The sequence below is a fragment of the Felis catus genome, chromosome A3 (assembly GCF_018350175.1).
Source record: "Felis catus isolate Fca126 chromosome A3, F.catus_Fca126_mat1.0, whole genome shotgun sequence".
Classification (NCBI taxonomy): Eukaryota; Metazoa; Chordata; class Mammalia; order Carnivora; family Felidae; genus Felis; species Felis catus.
Window position 1 is genome coordinate 63629694 of NC_058370.1, and position 17942 is coordinate 63647635.

The following is a 17942-nucleotide window of genomic DNA, read 5'->3' on the forward strand; positions in this document are numbered from 1 at the left end:
CCTGCCTGAGAGGAGTGCTGGGAGGCACAGTGAACCAGGGCCAGAGATTGCCCAACTCTGAGAAAGAGAAAACACTGGCACAGTCAGGTAGCAGCTAAGGTGAAGGAAGCCTCAGCAAAGTGGCACAGACACCACTGGGCCCCATGGCTGAGACAGTCCCAGAAGACAGAGGGCTGCGGAACAGGGCTGCTCCCCAGGATGCCTCCGTGAGTGATGGGCAGTCACCTCAGTCATGGGGGGTGGGGGCAAATCAGACCTTTCTTTCCTCTCTCCAGAACTTTGTTTTAACTCACCACCAGGACCACAAGCAGAGGGAGAACATGGCAGCAGAACTCTACTTCCTGGGTATCAAAGGGCTGAGGGGAAGGGATTCAGGGGTCAGGGGTGGGTGGGGGGCCTCTGAGGTCACTTCCTGCCCTAAGGCACACTCCTACAGGGAAATGATGTTCCTGTTTGTTACTTGGGCTGATGCAGCTTTTTCTGAATGAGACTCCAGAGATGTGTTCACACAAACCGGGGACTCTGCAGTGTTTCCTTCATCTGTGTGTCTGTCAGGCTCAGAGTCTCAGAGGCAGTAAACTGATGACATATGATGGCAGGCAACTTTTATGGGAATATAATAACATGACCACAACAGGCAGATATAAGACCCCAGAAAGAGGTGAAAGGGACAGACAGCAAGTCAGGGGGCCAAGAGGTTGGGGTACAAGTTCTCCACCCAAGTTACATGGAGAAATGTTTACTTGAGAAATGGCCTTTGACTAAAGTAAGGATGTGGGTGGGATTTGAAGCAGGAGGCTAAACTGGAAGACAGAAAGGAAGCACCCCACCTCACCCCAGCCCACCTTTCCATCTTGCCTGCTGTGGGGAGGAGGGAGAGAAAGACAGGAAAGGTCTGCGGACTCCACACCCAAAAGGGAAGGCCACGGGCCACTTGGTCTGTCCTCACTTGCTAGGATAGGACTTCAACCCAGGCCATTCCTAGTCTGCCCTGCAGCCATAACTAATATCCAGCTCTGATCTGGGAACATGGCCAGCTCCTGCCGAGAAATGCCTCATAGGAGCTGACTGCAGTGCTCACAGCCTGAACAGTATATAAAGTCAGTAATGGCTTTGGGGACATTTTCTGCCTAAAAGGCTGACAAATCAGCTACCACAGCATGGAATGCAAATAACTGCCCAAATCCAACATCTGGGAAAGCCTGCCATTTCCAATTTCCTTTTCTCCAATTCTGTAACTCAAGGTTCCAAGTGATAATCTTCCCCCAACATATATGGCACCTAGAACAAGAGGATGGATGAGGGATACATATCTTATGTCTAGTTATTTTAAAGTTATCAAGCTAAGAACTGTTAAGTTTCTATCTTCCTATTTTGACATATCTTCCTCACAACCTGAAAGGCCAGATGTAAGTTTAGAAATCCTAGGGCCTTTTGGAGCAGCAGCTAGAATGTGGTGGCACAGGGGAGCCGGCTCTGGCTCCCTTCTCTGTCCCCTTCTCTGCCCACCCCTGTGCTACAGTCTGTCCCCCTTCTCTGCCCACCCCTAGTGCAACATGTGACTCACACACCCCTATGTGGTCACGCCATCCTGCCTACCCACATTCCATTCGCTCTCCACAGACAAATGCCCCTTGGGCCTGGGGTGCCTGGAGTGGCAAGTGCCCTTGGCCCACAGTCCATGGGCAGGAGTGTGGCCAGAGGAGGACTAGAGGGGCTCAGTCCTCAGGACAAAGATGTGTAAGATCTGGTCTGAGCATTTTAATAAAGGCCCAGGCTCATCCCCTCAGCCAAGAACAAACCCTGCATGTTTTTGCACAGACACTGAGTCATCAGCACATCACTACTACTCAAGGGCATGGATTCCTCATCTTAGAAAAAGGAACTTGGGCTCTGTGCTCCCTAAGTTCCCTTCTAATTTGTGCTTCTGACTCAGGCATTTGATCAGAAGTTAATACAAGGAGAAATTACAATGTAGCCCAGCAGGAGCTGAACAGGTTACCTACAAATAAACCTGCTTTTGCTTTTTTGGATGTCACCTGTCAGAAATTTAAGTGATATTCTGACAGTCATACTGATTAAGATGTCAACTGAATAGATATTTAAGTATTTGAAAAATACAGAGAATTTGTCAAAACCTCAAAACCTAACAAATCCATCCTGGGAGTCAAGGAAATACTTAAAAATGGAGCAGAGGCTGTCTCCAACCCAGAAACGAATTCTCTTCCTCTGAAAGTTGTGCTGCATGTGTAGCTCCAGGAAGTCACAATCCCCCCTTTTTCTTTTTAACGTTATTTTTGAGAAAGAGAAACAGAGCACGAGCCAGGGAGGGGCAGAGAGAGAGGGAGACACAGAATCCAAAGCAGGCTCCAAGTTCTGAGTTGTCAGCACAGAGCTGGAGGCAGGGCTCAAACCCACAAACCAGGAGATCACAACCTGAGCCAAAGTCGGCTGCTTAACCAACTACAGGTGACCCAGAAGTCATGGTCCCTTGATGGCAGCTGAGGTCCCTGGCTGCCTGTGCCCAGCCTACTTAGCCTAAGATGAGGGGTACTGCCCACCCCCCAGCAACAGGGAGCACCTCTTTCCTTCCTTTTATCTGTCTTCCTATTGTGACACCTCTTTCCCCAGGGCCCTAGCATGCTCCACCTTTCCAAAGCACTTATCTGGAAAGTGGAACCCACTCAGGCATTAGGTCACCTGCACATATTGCTCCAGAGCCCAAAATGTCCAATGTCCCTTTCTTAGCTGCCCCTCCACTTGAAATATAACCTGGCCAGGTGTTAGTTCACAGAAGCAATTTCTGAGCTGAGTCATATCTTATATCAATCGACTTAATGTCCCTCCTGCAGATGTTTACTTTTTATAACCAAACAAATAAGCATCTTGTGTTAGCTCAATGAGTCTCTCAGTAATTGCCAGAATTTCTGACAGTTTAGTACAATTAAATGGAGAAACTAGGCAGTGTGAGTGCTAGCGGTGGAAGCGGTGAGCAAGGGTCAGGTGCAGGGTTGACCTGCCTGAAATTCAGCACCTTCTGTAGCTGGCCTTGATCTCCCCCAGGAGAGATCTCCCTTTCCATCTCTGAGGGCACAGACCTTCACCCCTCCTCCATCTCCATAGCCAGCTCCTGCCTTGGAGGCATTGGCACTTGAGTGGCTAGGTAGGAGTACTACTCAAAGGTTCATTCTCTTACATGGAAAAAACAAACTTTGAGATAGTTCAGATCAGATGAAAAAACAGTGAACTCTTATGTACCTGCAACTTAACTACCAAGAACTGTGAAGTTCACTCCCCTTGTTCTTCCCTGTACCCTTCTCTCTTGCATTCCTCTCTATTCCACAGAGATAGCCCTTCTGCTAAAGTAGGTATTCACGTTTCCCAGTTTCTTCTGTATAATTTAGGATATTTATGGTAATAATTCTAACATCAGATAAGTAGCCATGGTCTGCTGTTTTCATACTGCCCTGCAATTCTGGGGACTACTCACTGATAGTTACTGTCATAAATGATCACCTGTATTGATCTTCCATTTCTGTGGTCCTTTCCAAGGACTTCTGACCTCTGCCACTACAGGGGAAGTTTGACAGAGACTTTTGGAGGCTATTTTCACATAATGTAAGTCATTTTATTTTCACACAAAGCACATGTAGGCATTGTGTACACAGTATAAACATACCCTGAATGGATGCTTGAGGTCAGCCTGCTCTACACCTGGCCTGTCTTGCTCCATCTTGACCACCTGTCCCATTCATTAAAATCTAAGCTTTTCTGGGGCACCTGGGTAGCTCAGTTGGTTGGGCATCTGACTTTGGCTCAGGTCATGATCTCATGGTTTGTCGGTTTGAGCCCTGCATCAGGCTCTGTGTTGACAGCTCAAAGCCTGGAGCCTGCTTTGGATTCTGGGTCTCCCTCTCTGCCCCTCCCCTGCTCACATTCTGTCTCTGTCTCTCTCTCAAAAATAAACATTAAAAAAATTTTTTTAATCTAAGTTTCTTTGCATGATGACAGATGGTAACTACACATACTGTAGTGACTTTGCAGTATACACAAATCTTAAATTGTTGTGTTGTGCACCTGACACTAGCATAATGTTATATGCCAATTTTACCTCAATAAAAAGTTTAAGTTTCTCAGAGACCATCTTTTTCACTGTCATATCCCAAACTCCAAACTTGTAGCATCATGTGGGCTCCCAATAAGTATTGGATGCTTGCTTGCTTACTTGACTGAACACATCAGTGCGTGAATGGCAGCTCTGAGGAGGAAACATCATGAGGTCAACTGGAACTTGTTAAAAAATACACTTTTTCCTGCACTAAGAAACAAAAGGAAAAACTGTATGCATTTAAAAGCGGAAACCCGATGGGCACCTGGGTGGCTCAGTTGGTTAAGTGTCTGACTTTGGCTCAGGTCATGATCTCATGGCTCGTGAGTTTGAGCCCCACGTCAGGCTCTATGAGGACAGCTCAGAGCCTGAAGCCTGCTTCAGATTCTGTCTCCCTCTCTCTCTGCCCTTCCCCACTCATGCTCTGTTGCTCTCTCAAAAATAAACATTAAAGGGGTGCTCGGGTGGCTCAGTCGCTTTGAGTGTCTGACTTCGGCTCAGGTCATGATCTCACAGTCTGTGAGTTCGAGCCCCGTGTCGGGCTCTGTGCTGACAGCTCAGAGCCTGGAGCCTGCTTCGTTCGGATTCTGTGTCTCTCTGCCCCTCCCCCACTCATGCTCTGTCTCTCTGTCAAAAATAAACATTAAAAAAAATAAATAAAATAAACATGAAAAAAATAAAATAAAAATGGAAATGTTAGTAGGCAGGTTCTTCTTCTGGGGGAGCCTCAATAATTTAAATGACTGAATTGATAAAATGGAAGCAATTTAGATATGCTGATAGCTAATACCATTCAAAGGTATCAGCGATACCACAAAACATCGATTTACTTGATGTACAAATACAACATCACTCCAACAACAGCAACAAGATATTGACAATGACGATGACATAACAATGGTGCTTCTTCCAAAATCATCTTGAATGGCTTTGTTATGCAAAACTCCTCATTAGAATAAGATGCAACTTTTCTAAGGATTGTGTCTTCCAAATATTGAGCACTAGTTTTTTGATAGCTGTATCCCTTCACATACCAGGCATGTGAAGTCTCTTTGGCATCAGGAAATAGTAAGTCAGAGGCAGGGAAGAGAAAAGTTATGGACAAGCCCTAGCTAAGGTCTCCCCCAAAGCATAGCAGCTCAAAAAGCTCTCTCTAGTCCAGAGTCTGGGTCTCATCCACCATAGGGTGCCTGGGTTCGGGCTCCACCAATTTGGGGTTGAGGTTCTCTGGAGCCAGGAGCTGTGCTAGAGGGAAGCCGCAAAGCTCCCTCTGAAGGGAAAAAAAGATTGCCCTCACTGATGCTCCTATTTTCTCAGAGCCCTTGGGCTCTATCTGCCTAAACCCATGTTGCCAGTTCAGGATCTCAACCACACTAGCTGCTGCTAGCTCTCACCTCTTGGGTCTCCTCCCTGTTTTCTCCTAAGTCCTAAGTGGCTTTTGAAGAAGCCCCTCACCTGTCATGTTTCTCAGCAGGGCCTCCAGGACAGCTTGTTCTCCTCTGAAAATGACAACAGCCTATACTTTACCTACAGTGGCCAGTCCAACACCTTGGAGGTCCAGGATCTCAGCTACCAGGTAGAGGCATACCTGAGGACAAGGTGGGAGGAGTGGGCAGGGAAGGCCAAATGATTCCCCAAGTGGAAGGTAAGGGTGAGCCCATCCTGAGGGCCCTCTGCCAAGTTGATGCCTCAGATGTTGGGTGAAAGTACCACAAGACTTCCTTCAGCTATACATACTGTAGCTGGAAGTTGAGAGGCATTAGAGAACAAGACCTCTGTTAAAACATAAAGAAATTATGTGACCCTGTTGGGGAAAAAACAAATCTCTCCAACTTTAACTTCAGATTTTGAAGTTTAGACTTTTGGGAAAGTTACAAAAATAGTTCAGAGTTTCCATGTAACCTTCGCCCAACTTCCCCTGATGTTAACATCTTGCATACCCAGAGCAAAATAATGAAAACCAAGAAATTAACAATGCCGTGACACTCTTCGCTAAACTACAGACTTTCAGGTTTCACTAAACTATAGACTTTCAGGTTTCACTAAACTATAGACTTTCAGGTTTCACCAGCTTCGTGTTTTGTTATTTGTTTGCTTGCAAAGTACACTGTCCCTGGAGCTAATAAAATATCCAAAGTGCAAGGACTCCTGGCCTTTCAGAGGCTCTGAAGGACCCCCTGGTCAGATTCAAGACCCCATTTACCAGACCTCCTTGGGGGTAGACCCCTGGCAGTTCAGATGGAATACGCTGGGGGGGCAGAATGGTAAACTTCAGAGCCCAACTCTGGCTTCCTGTGAATGTGAATTAGGACAAGCTAATGAGCCTCACCATAAGCATTTTCTGTTCTGCCACTTGTTAGCTGTGCGACCTTGAACAAGTAACTGCTCTGAGCCTCACCTGTAAAACAGCGATTATAATGGTACCTATGTTATAGGTCTGCAAGGAGGACTGAATGAGATAATAAATAGAAAGAGATTTACACAATGCCTTGCACGTAATAAACATTTAACAAATCATTAGTAAATTATCATTAACTGAAGAACTGAAGACATTGTTTTGCTTTATGTTTTCATTTCCATTCTGCTATTACACATGCTTCCCATGTCTTAACTTCAGATTTGGAAATGGCAGCTTCAGGTTCTCAGCATGGTAGGTGGGGGCCCCTTAGGCCTTTCGTGCAACAGCAGGAGGATGTCTTCTGTACAGTTGAACAGAAGTTGCTGAAACCCTCTATTCAGCCCTCTGAAGAACCTTGCAATATCTCCCCACAGGTGGACATGGACTCCCAGGTGCCCTGGTTTGAGAAGCTGGCTCAGTTCAAGATGCCTTGGGCATCTCACAAGGATTCTTGTGAGCTGGGCATCCAAAATCTGAGCTTCAAAGTGAGGAGTGGGCAGATGCTGGCCATCATAGGGAGCTCAGGTACCATTAAGGGCAAACAATGAGGCAATGGGTTCTGTCTCTTCTGGAATGCAGAATGGTCCCTCAGACAGATGGATGCTTCTCACAGAATTCTTTGCTGACTAGTAGAATAACCACAGCAGAGTGGGTGAGAAGCACAGGTTCTGGGTCAGGTGGACCTGGGTTCAAATCCCAGTTCAAGTCCCTCCATTTACTAGCTGTCAGATAGCTGCCATCATTATGAATCATGAGTGTGCCTCTTGAAGCTACATCCAGAGCAAAAACCTTTCTAAGATCTTCAGAATTGAATGTTCTTTTCAGGGGACTCTTCCATGCCAGGGGCATTCATTCACTCTTCTCCCACAACCTGGTAGGCACAGCACCCACCACAGCTCCCATTTCTTTGAGAGTCCCTCCAAGTCTTAGTGCAGCCTTCAACCATCTGCAAAGATCCAAAATCTTGGAGTGCCTCAGAGTGATTCTGCAAGCCAAACTTAAAATTATACAATGCTAAAGCTGAAAGGGGTCTTGGAGAATGGTGTTCACTCTCTCCACTGTATTATTTCTTTCTCCTTACCAGTCTGGAAGCCTCTTTAATGGAGGGTTTTTAAGTTATCTGGTCCTCAATATTTCTAGAGTGTCCTCCTGTCCCCCGCCCCAACATATGAACACCTTCATTTAACAGAGGGGGAGACTAAAGTCTAGACAAAGTGAGTGATTCACCTAAGGGCATACATTTAATGCAGAGCTGGAACTAGAACTTTGGTCTTCTGATTCTCATATCAAGGTGTTTCTCTTTTAGATGGTGTTAGACAGAACACTTTATTCTTTTTAATTAATCATTTCCAGAAGTAAAGATTACTGAACTTTTGAACATCTCCAATTTTTTAGTCTTCCGATAAGAAAATTCTGTTTATTGTCTAATCAAAGATCAAACAAGATAATGTATGTCAATGCACTTTGTAACTGAAATAACACCAGAGGTCAAGTCCTGCCCACTTTTGGCTCTGCCTCTGCAATTCTTACCTAAAAAAGAAAACATACACTTCAGAAGCCAATTTTGTTTTTGTTTGTAACTCCTGGTGGCTTTTCCTGTTATATTTGCTTTTCTTCATGAACTGAGAATCTGGGAGATACACGGGCCTTCCAAGGCACTTCCATAAAGCCTAAGAGTCCCCACAATTAATACTCGCTACACATGACCCTGCAGCTGTTAGCATCCCTGAGGCAAGTGAAGTTTGGAGAGGCTGAGCAGTCTCCAGGACTCTTGACTCTAGGTTCAGTGTTGTTTAGCTTCAGGTTTACTTGACTGAAATTATTTAAATGATTGCTTAGAAACACTTATCAACTAGGGGCACCTGGGTGGCTCAGTCAGTTAAGCATCTGCTCTTGGTTTTGGGTCAGGGATGATCTCATGGTTTGTGAGTTCGAGCCCCACATCAGGCTCTGCACCACTAGCGTGCAGCCTGCTTGGGATTCTCTCTCTCTCTCCCTCTCTCACTGTCCCTCCTGTGCTCTCTTTCTTCTTCTCTCTCAAAATAAATAAACTTTTTTTTTAAACTTATAACTTACAAGTTAAATTAAAAAGTTAATTTATAAACTTTTATAAAAACTTTTTTTTATAAAAACTTATAAAGTTAAATTTAAAATTTATAACTTATCAATTATACTTCCTGAGGCTTAACAAATAAAATAATGAAGATTCATCATAATTTATAATAAATCCAAACAGCCTCAGGCATTTTGGTTGCTTCTGTAGAATCAGCAGTAGTGGCAGCAGTGTTTGCCAATGAAGGAGTTTACGGAATTGGAGATTCCAGCCAACTGAATGCCTTTGGTGTTCTCTCCTGATTCATGGAAGGTCTCTCCAGTTGCACTAGGCGGTCTCCACAGCAAAGGCCACCCACACCTCTCCTAAAGTGCTGTTTAGGAAAGTGAACTTCCCACTTGGACTGGGAATCCCAGTGTCCCTGTGAATACTGACAAAGTCCCCTGCCATCTCAGAGCCTGGATCCGCTAGTTGAGCGGCTTGAACCCCCAACATTAATGTACCTCCAGCTCCCCAAAGGTGCTCAAGTTAGCTGCAGGTGAAAGCCCTGGAGCTCCAGGTGCTGATGCTGACCCATCCGGGTCCAAGAGCTGTGCCACTTTCTCTAGGGCCTTGGTCACTTCCGAAAGGACAGAGAAGTCCAGGGTGGCTGAAAGAGTGTGCGGGCAGCCAGGGCTTCCAGGCTAGCCCCCGCAGCTCTGCTCTCAGGAGGTCTCTGGTGGCTTCGCAGGGTGTGGGAGAGCCTCTTTGCTGGACGTGATCACCGGGAGAGGCCACGGCGGCAAAATTAAGTCAGGTCAAATCTGGATCAACGGGCAGCCCAGCACGCCTCAGCTCGTGAGGAAGTATGTGGCCCACGTGCGCCAGCACGACCACCTGCTCCCCAACCTAACCGTCCGTGAGACCCTGGCTTTTGTTGCCCAGCTACGCCTGCCCAGAACCTTCTCCCAGGCCCAGCGTGACAAAAGGGTAACTGCCTGACCCCGGTGACCCCAAGAAGCCATGACATCCTTCCCCCTGTCGACCCTCCCCCGCTGCCTCAGGGCCCAGTCACAGGTCAACTCTGAGCAGCCCAGCTCCCCATCCTTCCATCGGTAGCCTGCCCTCTGTCCGCCTTTAAACCCCACATCCTTCTGTAAGCCGCCTACGCCCTGGCCGGGTCCCTTCGCCGCACAGGACAAAACGTGAGAGGAGTGTCTACCTGTTTTCCGGTCCTCCGTGTGGGCAGAGTGCCCTGCTGTCCTGTCCCCAGGTCGCGGCCACGTTCCCAACATGGCGCCGCCCTCGGCGCGTGAGAGCCACTCAGGATATGCAGAAAAAATGCGGGAGCAAACACTGCATGGGGCAGCGAAGGCTACAGCGCAAACCCACCCGGAGGGGGTGGGGCGGGGGGCAAGGGTGGGCAGCCGCTTTCTACTCCAGGACAGCACCCACATAACCCGGAGCGAGGCCGGCAGCGCCGCGCCTAAACCTGGGTCCTCCCGCGCAGGTGGACGACGTGATTGCGGAGCTGCGCCTGCGCCAGTGCGCCCACACGCGCGTGGGCAACGCGTACGTGCGGGGCGTGTCTGGGGGCGAGCGGCGCAGAGTCAGCATCGCGGTGCAGCTCCTGTGGAACCCAGGTGCGGGGGCGGGGAGGAGGGTGGCCAGAGGCGCCCCCGTGGCTTGGCTCCCACCAGCCACAGTCCTGCCGGCTCACTGGGCCCCTGTCTCCGCTGGGAAGGAATCCTCATTCTGGATGAGCCCACCTCCGGCCTCGACAGCTTCACGGCCCACAACCTGGTGAAAACGCTGTACCGCCTGGCCAAAGGCAACCGGTTGGTGCTCATCTCCCTCCACCAGCCTCGGTCTGACATTTTCAGGCTTTTTGATTTGGTCCTCCTGATGACGTCCGGCACCACCATCTACTTGGGGGCAGCCCAGCACATGGTGCAGTATTTCACAGCCATCGGCCACCCGTGTCCTCGCTACAGCAACCCTGCAGACTTCTATGGTGAGCCCCCAAGCAGCGCCCCCACCCCCCCTCCCCCCGAAGCCCCACCAGGGCCTGATGGAGAGCTTCGGAGGGAAGCTCTCAGAGGTTTCAGGGGAGTAGGATATAGGAGCAGGGCGGCCCAGCGGGCTGGAGAATGTGTGTCACTTTGCCGAGTATCAAATACTAGAAACAAGGGCCCAAGAAAATCCTGCTTCTGACATAGCCACTCTTGTGTGCATGATAAGAAACCTGTGAGTTCCAAAGCGGGTGATGGGGGGATAGAATTCAAGAGGGTTTGGATCAATTTTCTAGAATTGTGGTCTTTATTCAGACTCTTTAGGGAAATTTAGGATACCTAAGGTTAGGAGGCCACCAGGAAATCTTCAAGCTGTGCCCTGGTGCCCCCACAGAGGCAGGGAGCCTGAAAGCACTGCATGGTGGAGGGACCCCAGGGCCCGGAGAGTTCAGGGCCTTTTGGAGGTCTTGGTCAATGAGGCACTAGGTCTGAAAATTGCTTTGTCACCCCCAGAAAGGCCTTCCTGCTGAGGGTCCTGAGCCCTCAATCATATAGCCCTCAGGGAAAGCGTGAGCTAGTTCCTGGAGAGATAGTTCCTTCATTCCTGGAGAGATAGTTGCCTTTACAGGTGTGTGACCTGAAAGCAGATCCCTGGGCCCTGAATGCTGAGGCGTGCCATGGCTGCTGGCCAGGCCACACAGCTTTACCAGGGCGGCTGGGGGGAGGGGGTGGGGAGACAGTAGCTGTGGCTTGTCCAATATGCCACCTGGAGCCCCAGCCTTCCTCCCAAGATCGCCCAGTGTAGCAAGGCCTCACCAATAACCATGACAACAGGGACCATGTCCTTGAGGGCAGACATTGGGCCCAAAGGCACCAAGCTACAGAGGGTGTCCCTTTGACTCTCACAGCCCTGTCAGGCCAAGGCCATTTCCATCCATACAGATGAGAAGACGGAAGTCTGAAGAGTTAAACCTTTGGCAGAGAATTTGTAAGACGCAGAACTGGGACTCCCAGCCAGTGTGTCCAGCCCCCAACTTGACTCCTGGCCCTGGGCCCACATCCTCCTGTCAGCATCCAGTGCTCTTCCCCACCCCAGGGGGACTCTCTCCAGTCTGCCAGCCCTTGCCCTGTGCACTCACAGCGTGTGAACTCACATAGAGGTCACCCTCCCTCCCAGTGCTCAGGAGCCAGCTTGGCTTCCTGGCAGCGTATCATCCTGAGGCTAGCCATTTCCAGATAAAGGGGGCAGAGGGCATCTGTCAACCTGGCCACGGGAGCAACATGCAGTAACTCCAGAGCGGGGTTACCAGAAGTCAAATGCCTAGAACAGACCTGAACAGAAGTTTTTCTTTATTTTATATTTTTATCACTTTTGGTGGGGGGCTCTTGCCTACCACCTACCAATCTGGGGTACAGGGCCTGGCAGTACCCAGAGAATCTGGTGTTCTGATCTACAGCCCTGCACACCGAGGAGACATGTTGCATTTTACAAGACCACTTCTAGACATCATCCTGCCATGGGACATGTCATGAAAATGGTAGGAAGGAAAAGACAGAGGTTAAGAGGAGAAATGGAGGGAGGTGAGCCACCCTCCAGCCTGCAGTGAGGCTGGGTTCAGGAGGGTCCTAGTGGTGACTGGGTGGATGTGCCTTTCTGACATCGCAGGAGCCCCATGAGAGTAGAGCTGTGGCTGGGACTACCAGATGCTCCCCACAAGTAACATAGAGGTGGGTGCACAGCAGCCTGGTTCTCCAGCTGGTCATGCCAGCTCCTTCCCCTGGAGGGCGGTGACAGCTCTGCTTAGAGTTGGCCAGACATTGGCAACCTCCAGCCAAAACATTCTCCCCTTCTAGACAGGTTGCTTAGGGAGCCAAATTACTAATCTACAGTGAGAACTAGAATTTCCCAGTGCCCAGACTTCCCAGCTGTCCTATGGCCAGCCTCCCTTCCCCTCATGGGTAGAAGGCACACCTGGAAGGCTGAGTCCCTGTCACAAGCTTTAATGACTTGAGCTGGAGTCAAGGCATAACTGTGCCATGACCTTTGGCTCCAAAGGCCCACTGCGTCCTGTCCTGTCCTAGGGATGTCCCCATAATGAGCCTGGGTGTTGGGATGGAGGCCAGGGCCCACAGGGCCTGTGCTGTTGCCTTTTCCCTGAAGCAGGCTTTCCCCTGAAGTGGATGTGGCTAGGCCCAGCACGGGGGAGGCCAGCCCTGGGTATCTCTCTGCCTCTCTCTGCTTTTCCCATCACTTCATGGTCCACCCTCACAGGGTGGGGAGCATGTCCCAGAACCTCCAAGGGCTGACCAGTGTTGTGAGCTGGCCTTGCAGTGAGCTCCTCACCTGTGGGCAGGTGCAGAGACCTGGCCACACATGGCCCCACATCCTCTACTTACAGTGGACTTGACTAGCATCGACAGGCGAAGCAGAGAACAGGAAGCGGCCACCAGGGAGAAGGCTTGGTCCCTTGCAGCCGTGTACCGAGAAAAAGTTCGTGGCTTCGATGACTTTCTGTGGAGAGCGGAGGCAAAGGAGCTGGGTGAGGGCACTTGCCTGGAGAGGTAAGGCAGGCCAGGGCGGCTCTGGGTGGAGAGCTCCTTGCAGAAGGCAGCCGCCCCCATGTCCCATGACACCCTCTGCCTCTTGACAGCCAGGCCCTCCCCCAGGACACTCACCAGCCCCTGACTTCCACTGAGCTGCCTGGACCTGTGCAGCAGTTCACTATGCTGATCCGGTAATTATCTGCCATTTCATCCCACCACCACCTCCCCTACCCCAGACCTCTTTATTGTGTCAAATTAAGCCCTTTCTATTTAAAGTGAATTTGAAGAAGAAAGCAAAAGGTAGAATTCTTAAAAACCAAAATCGTCAAGACTAGCACTAGCTCTCTCTGTATAATACAGAACACTCCTGTTACTTTTATTCTTTAAACAAAATCAAAATGTTCTTACTGGCTGAATGATTGTAGAAATTACATAGGATCATTATGAAAAATCCAGACAATACAGAAGAACCTCAGCGGAAGGAGAAGGTTTCCTGTTAGGCCAGCCCTCAGAGTAAACGAGACCCAAGTGTTTGGTGGGTGATATTCCCATGCACACAAGCATTGTAATTCATAAGTGGGATCATACTCTGCATATGGTTCTGTAACCATTTTTTTGTTTTTTTGTTGCACATAGAATAGGCCTGTACCTGTCATCCGGTTAGGTCTTCCTCAGCATTCCAATCTAGCCGTAATTCATTTTCCTGCAAACTGTATATTGATGGTCAGATTTTTTTCAGGCTTATGCTATGACAAGTAACACTGCAACAAACTTCCTTGTAGGTGCATCTTTACACACTTATTTCCTTAAGATAATGTGTTTAAGTAAAATTACAAGGCTGATACACTGACAGTAAAGTAACAATTGTTTATTATGTACATACGGTGAGACAGATGCTTTCATCCACGATCTCATTTGAGCCTCAGAATCCTTGCGAGGGGGGTACTGCTATTGGGTACTGCTATTCCCCCATTTTATGAGAGAGTAAAGTGAGGCTTTCATCCCTGCATAGACGGAAGGACATTGCTAGTGTCACGGGGCTGGTGTATGTTATTCCCTTGGCACCTCTTTTGTTTTTTAAGTCGTCAGATTTTCAACGATTTCCGAGACCTGCCAACTCTCCTCATCCATGCAGCAGAGGCCTGCCTGATGTCCCTGGTCATTGGGTTCCTCTATTATGGCCATGGGGCCATCAAGCTCTCCTTTATGGACACAGCTGCCCTCTTGTTCCTGATTGGAGCTCTTATCCCTTTCAACGTGATTCTGGATGTCATATCCAAATGTGAGTGTGCCTTGCTCTCTGTGACCCACACCCGGAGCAACCAGAGGACACGGTGGTAGTCACCCCTCTGAGCTGGTCCAAGGCCGACCTCTGTTCCTCCAAACTCCTGGGAGAATGGGTTTGCTGACTGTTTTCACCATGATTGTGAAATAAAAGAAGATGATGATTTTTAAGGTTCGCACATTAATATTAGTATGCAAATGAACACAGATTGCCAAGCAGTATTAGACATTCCTATAATAGCGGGATTTATATTTGACAGAAGTTCAGAAGTTACAGAATTACAAACACCTTAAATTAGGATGGTTTAACTCTGCCTGCTTTTTAAAAATAGGACACATTTAGGCCACAGGAATATTTACAATTGTACTAAAAGAGACTCAAAAACAGAAACACTGAAAATTAATGTCACTTTTTCATTCTCCTTTTCTCCCCCTTTTTAGGTCACTCAGAGAGGGCAATGCTTTACTATGAACTAGAAGACGGGCTGTACACTGCTGGTCCATATTTCTTTACCAAGGTGACTGGTCAGGGCTGAGAGCAAGTTACCAGGTGGGGGGCAGGGACAGAGAAAGCTACACTGCATTGTACAGAAGCTCCAGAGTAGTATTTTGCTGAACCAGGGGCCATGCATCATCTATGGTTGCTGCTGTCACGTTCCCTAGGGGGTTACAGAGACTTGCTATTTTTTAAACATTTACCCGAAGACCAGGACTGTAGACCAAGAGTGACACTTTCCTGGTCAGCAGAAATCTGAAAAAAGAAAAGAAAAGATGGGAAACATCCAGCATACTTTACCTCTCCAGTCTCCCCGCATCGCCAGGAAGCAGGTCAGCAGGTGTTACTGTACTTATTTCCAGGAAGTGGAGGCTCAGAGATGTTATGCGGCTGTCTCAAAGCCCCACAGCTATTTGGTCTGGGCAGGCAGGGTGGGGACTTTGAAACAGGAGAATAGATACACAACTGCCATTTTCACCAGGCCCCTGCTTCCGCGGGGAAAACTGTTCTGAACTCTCCCAGATGGAGCACGTGGCATCTGCAGTGGGAAACCAGCAGTGAGCTCATGTTCCAGGGTCCCATGGGCCCCTCACGGGCCCTCCTGCTGCAGTCTGGCTATTAGCAGGAGGGAGGGTTGACATCCTTGAGGGTTACACTATCTTTAAACATTTAAAGAACAATTGTCAATGAAGGCATTAGCTCCACGTCCTTGCAAGGGCTATTCTTTGCAGATCTTAGGGGAGCTTCCAGAGCACTGTGTCTACATCACAATCTATGGGATGCCCATCTACTGGCTGGCTAACCTGCGCCCGGGCCTGGAGCCCTTTCTACTGCACTTCCTGCTGGTGTGGCTGGTGGTCTTCTGCTGCAGGATCATGGCCCTGGGTGCCGCTGCCCTGCTCCCCACATTTCATACATCCTCCTTCTTTGGGAATGCTCTCTACAACTCCTTCTACCTCACCGGGGGCTTCATGATAAGCTTGGATAACCTGTGGATAGGTAAGGCGTGCTCCCCTCCCCTGGTCAAGCTTTTTGAGGCCTTCCGGGGTTGGATGAAGCCTGTATTCACTTGGGGATGAGGACTCATCACTTAGATCCACTTAAAGCCTAGTTTTTCTGGGAGCAGGTGTCCTTGCCAACTGTCCTGCGTGTCAAAGGAATGTCTCCATGAGAGGGTGCAGATGGCACCTTCTCGTATCCCTCAGCTGACACTTGGAGGCCACCCTTGACTCTCACTCTCCACATTCACCTGGGAGTCAGGTCAATTCTGCCTCCCACATCTCTCTCAGATGTCGCCTTGCCTGATCTCCCCCAGCCCTGGCCTTACTGTCTGGTGTCAGACCACAGCTATGGTCTCTGTGACCCTGATCCTTCCACATCCCTCTCGACCCTTGCCCATGGAAAGGGCTTTTTGTAAGGCGGAAATCCATGTTGCTGCTTTGCTTGAGTCCTCTAGTTAGGGCTGCTGACTCTCCACTGCCTCCACCTAGCTCTTCTGAAGTCCCCAACACCCTCCATGCACTCACATCTGAGCCTGTGAGGCTCTTCTCTGTAGGGCGCCATTCCCCCATTTCCACAGCTGCTCTCTTCTGCCAGGCCTTTCCTGACCATTCGGGCCAAGTTTTTTCCTTCCTCCTACTCCTAGCTCTGTGATGGGCCAAGTTTTTTCCTTCCTCCTACTCCTAGCTCTGTGATACCACCATCGGGTCAGGGCACAGACTCAGAAATGTCAGTTGTACCTCCATGGAGCTGAGAACATGCTGGGACATTTAATAAGTTACTCTCTCAAATTGTTACCAATCAAACGTGTGGCGACTCCTGTAGCCACTTGGCCCTTCTGTCCCAATCCATGTCCCAAGCTGCCCCTCTTGCCCTTTTGCCCTCTCCCTGCCCTCCTGCTCCCTCGGGGACCTTGCTGCCCTTGCGTAAGAGCCTCCAGGGCCCCGTCTCCAGGAGTGTTTCCCAGGGAGCAGGTGGTTAGCCTGTGTGAATAACATGAGTCTCGCTATTTTCAGTGCCCGCTTGGATTTCCAAAGTCTCCTTCCTCCGCTGGTGTTTTGAAGGGCTGATGCAGATTCAGTTTAAAGGGCACACTTACCACATGGCCGTCGGCAACCTCACCATCCCTATCCGGGGAGACGTAGTAAGTAGCTGAGGCCTTCGACTCTAAAAAGATAACATTCGTCTGAACGTCTTCTCAGTGGGTTTACTGATGTCTGTGTCCCCAGATCCTCAGCTCCATGGGCCTGAACTCATACCCGCTCTACGTCATCTACCTCATCCTTATTGGCATCAATGGTGGCTTTGTGATCCTGTACTATGTGGCCCTGAGATTCATCAAACAGAAGTCCAGTCAAGACTGGTGATTCATGCCCAGACTGCTGCTTGCTGGTGGGGACTCTAGAAGACCCTTCAACTGCACTCCTTTCCTTCCTCCCAAGGAGCCCCATCCCGGGCACCAGGAGGACAGCACAGGGAGCTCAGCTACACCAGCCCTCAATGTGCAGTGGCACAGGCTGGCCACAGGATGGCAGTAGAATAAAGACAGTGGAAGGGGATTTCTGATCACTGGCCAGAGCTTGCAATTTCTGGGAATGAAAACCATACTTGGGGACATCTACAATGTTGCTAATTTATTTCCTTTTCGTATGTATTTGTATAGGCAACTCAGTGCAAGATGGGAGCGAGTTAGGAATGAATTGAGTAGGCTGTGTGAGAACTGGTAGGATCCATAGGAATCAATAACAATGCCTAGCAAAATGTTTGGCCTCGTCTTCCAGGATCCTCAAACTCTGTGTTAAGTCACTCTCAATACAGAAGATGACCTAAAACATACCGGTGAGATGCCATTCTTTTTGTGTGGGATCATGGGCTCCAAAAGCCAAACTGAACAATTAAAGATTTATTGAACATCTGATCTATACCAGGGACAGCTCAAAACATTTATGTGGAGGAGTATCCTAGAATTCTCAACCCTTTGAGGGGTGGTATCCCATTTTATAGATGAGGAAACTGAGGCAAAAATTCAGTTTGCTAGGTAAAGTCACATGGCGACTATGTGGTAGAGT

General features: G+C 49.0%; 2 protein-coding genes across 5 annotated transcripts in view; one reads left to right on the forward strand and one right to left on the reverse strand.

The window, feature by feature from the left end:
- ABCG5 (ATP binding cassette subfamily G member 5) overlaps positions 1-9898 on the reverse strand; it is a 42375-nt gene extending 32477 nt beyond the window's left edge. For 2 of the 4 annotated variants that reach the window (XM_045054153.1, XM_023251640.2), the window contains exon 1: positions 5564-6887. The gene's annotated coding sequence lies outside the window, so the exon portion shown is untranslated. Of the gene's footprint in view, positions 1-5563; positions 6888-9760 lie in introns of those variants that run through there. The other 2 variants (XM_045054154.1, XM_045054155.1) reach the window with 2 other exon arrangements.
- Positions 50-17709, forward strand: ABCG8 (ATP binding cassette subfamily G member 8). Its single transcript, XM_006930071.4, has 13 exons — positions 50-206; positions 5583-5684; positions 6881-7031; positions 9290-9528; positions 10049-10181; positions 10283-10552; positions 12950-13112; positions 13202-13285; positions 14177-14376; positions 14820-14896; positions 15606-15873; positions 16890-17017; positions 17103-17709. The coding sequence occupies exons 1-13, from the start codon at positions 144-146 to the stop codon at positions 17238-17240; spliced, it is 2016 nt and encodes a 671-aa protein (XP_006930133.3). The 5' UTR covers positions 50-143; the 3' UTR covers positions 17241-17709.
- Positions 17710-17942: the final 233 nt, after the last annotated feature.

What these genes read in the sequence shown, in the direction of transcription:
- ABCG8 (XM_006930071.4), top strand. Translation starts at nt 144, where the DNA reads ATGGCTGAGACAGTCCCAGAAGACAGAGGGCTGCGGAACAGGGCTGCT. An exon ending in TCTGGATGTCATATCCAAAT is followed by an intron (nt 14,377 to 14,819) that starts GTGAGTGTGCCT and finishes CCCCCTTTTTAG; the next exon opens with GTCACTCAGAGAGGGCAATG. An exon ending in CTTGGATAACCTGTGGATAG is followed by an intron (nt 15,874 to 16,889) that starts GTAAGGCGTGCT and finishes CGCTATTTTCAG; the next exon opens with TGCCCGCTTGGATTTCCAAA.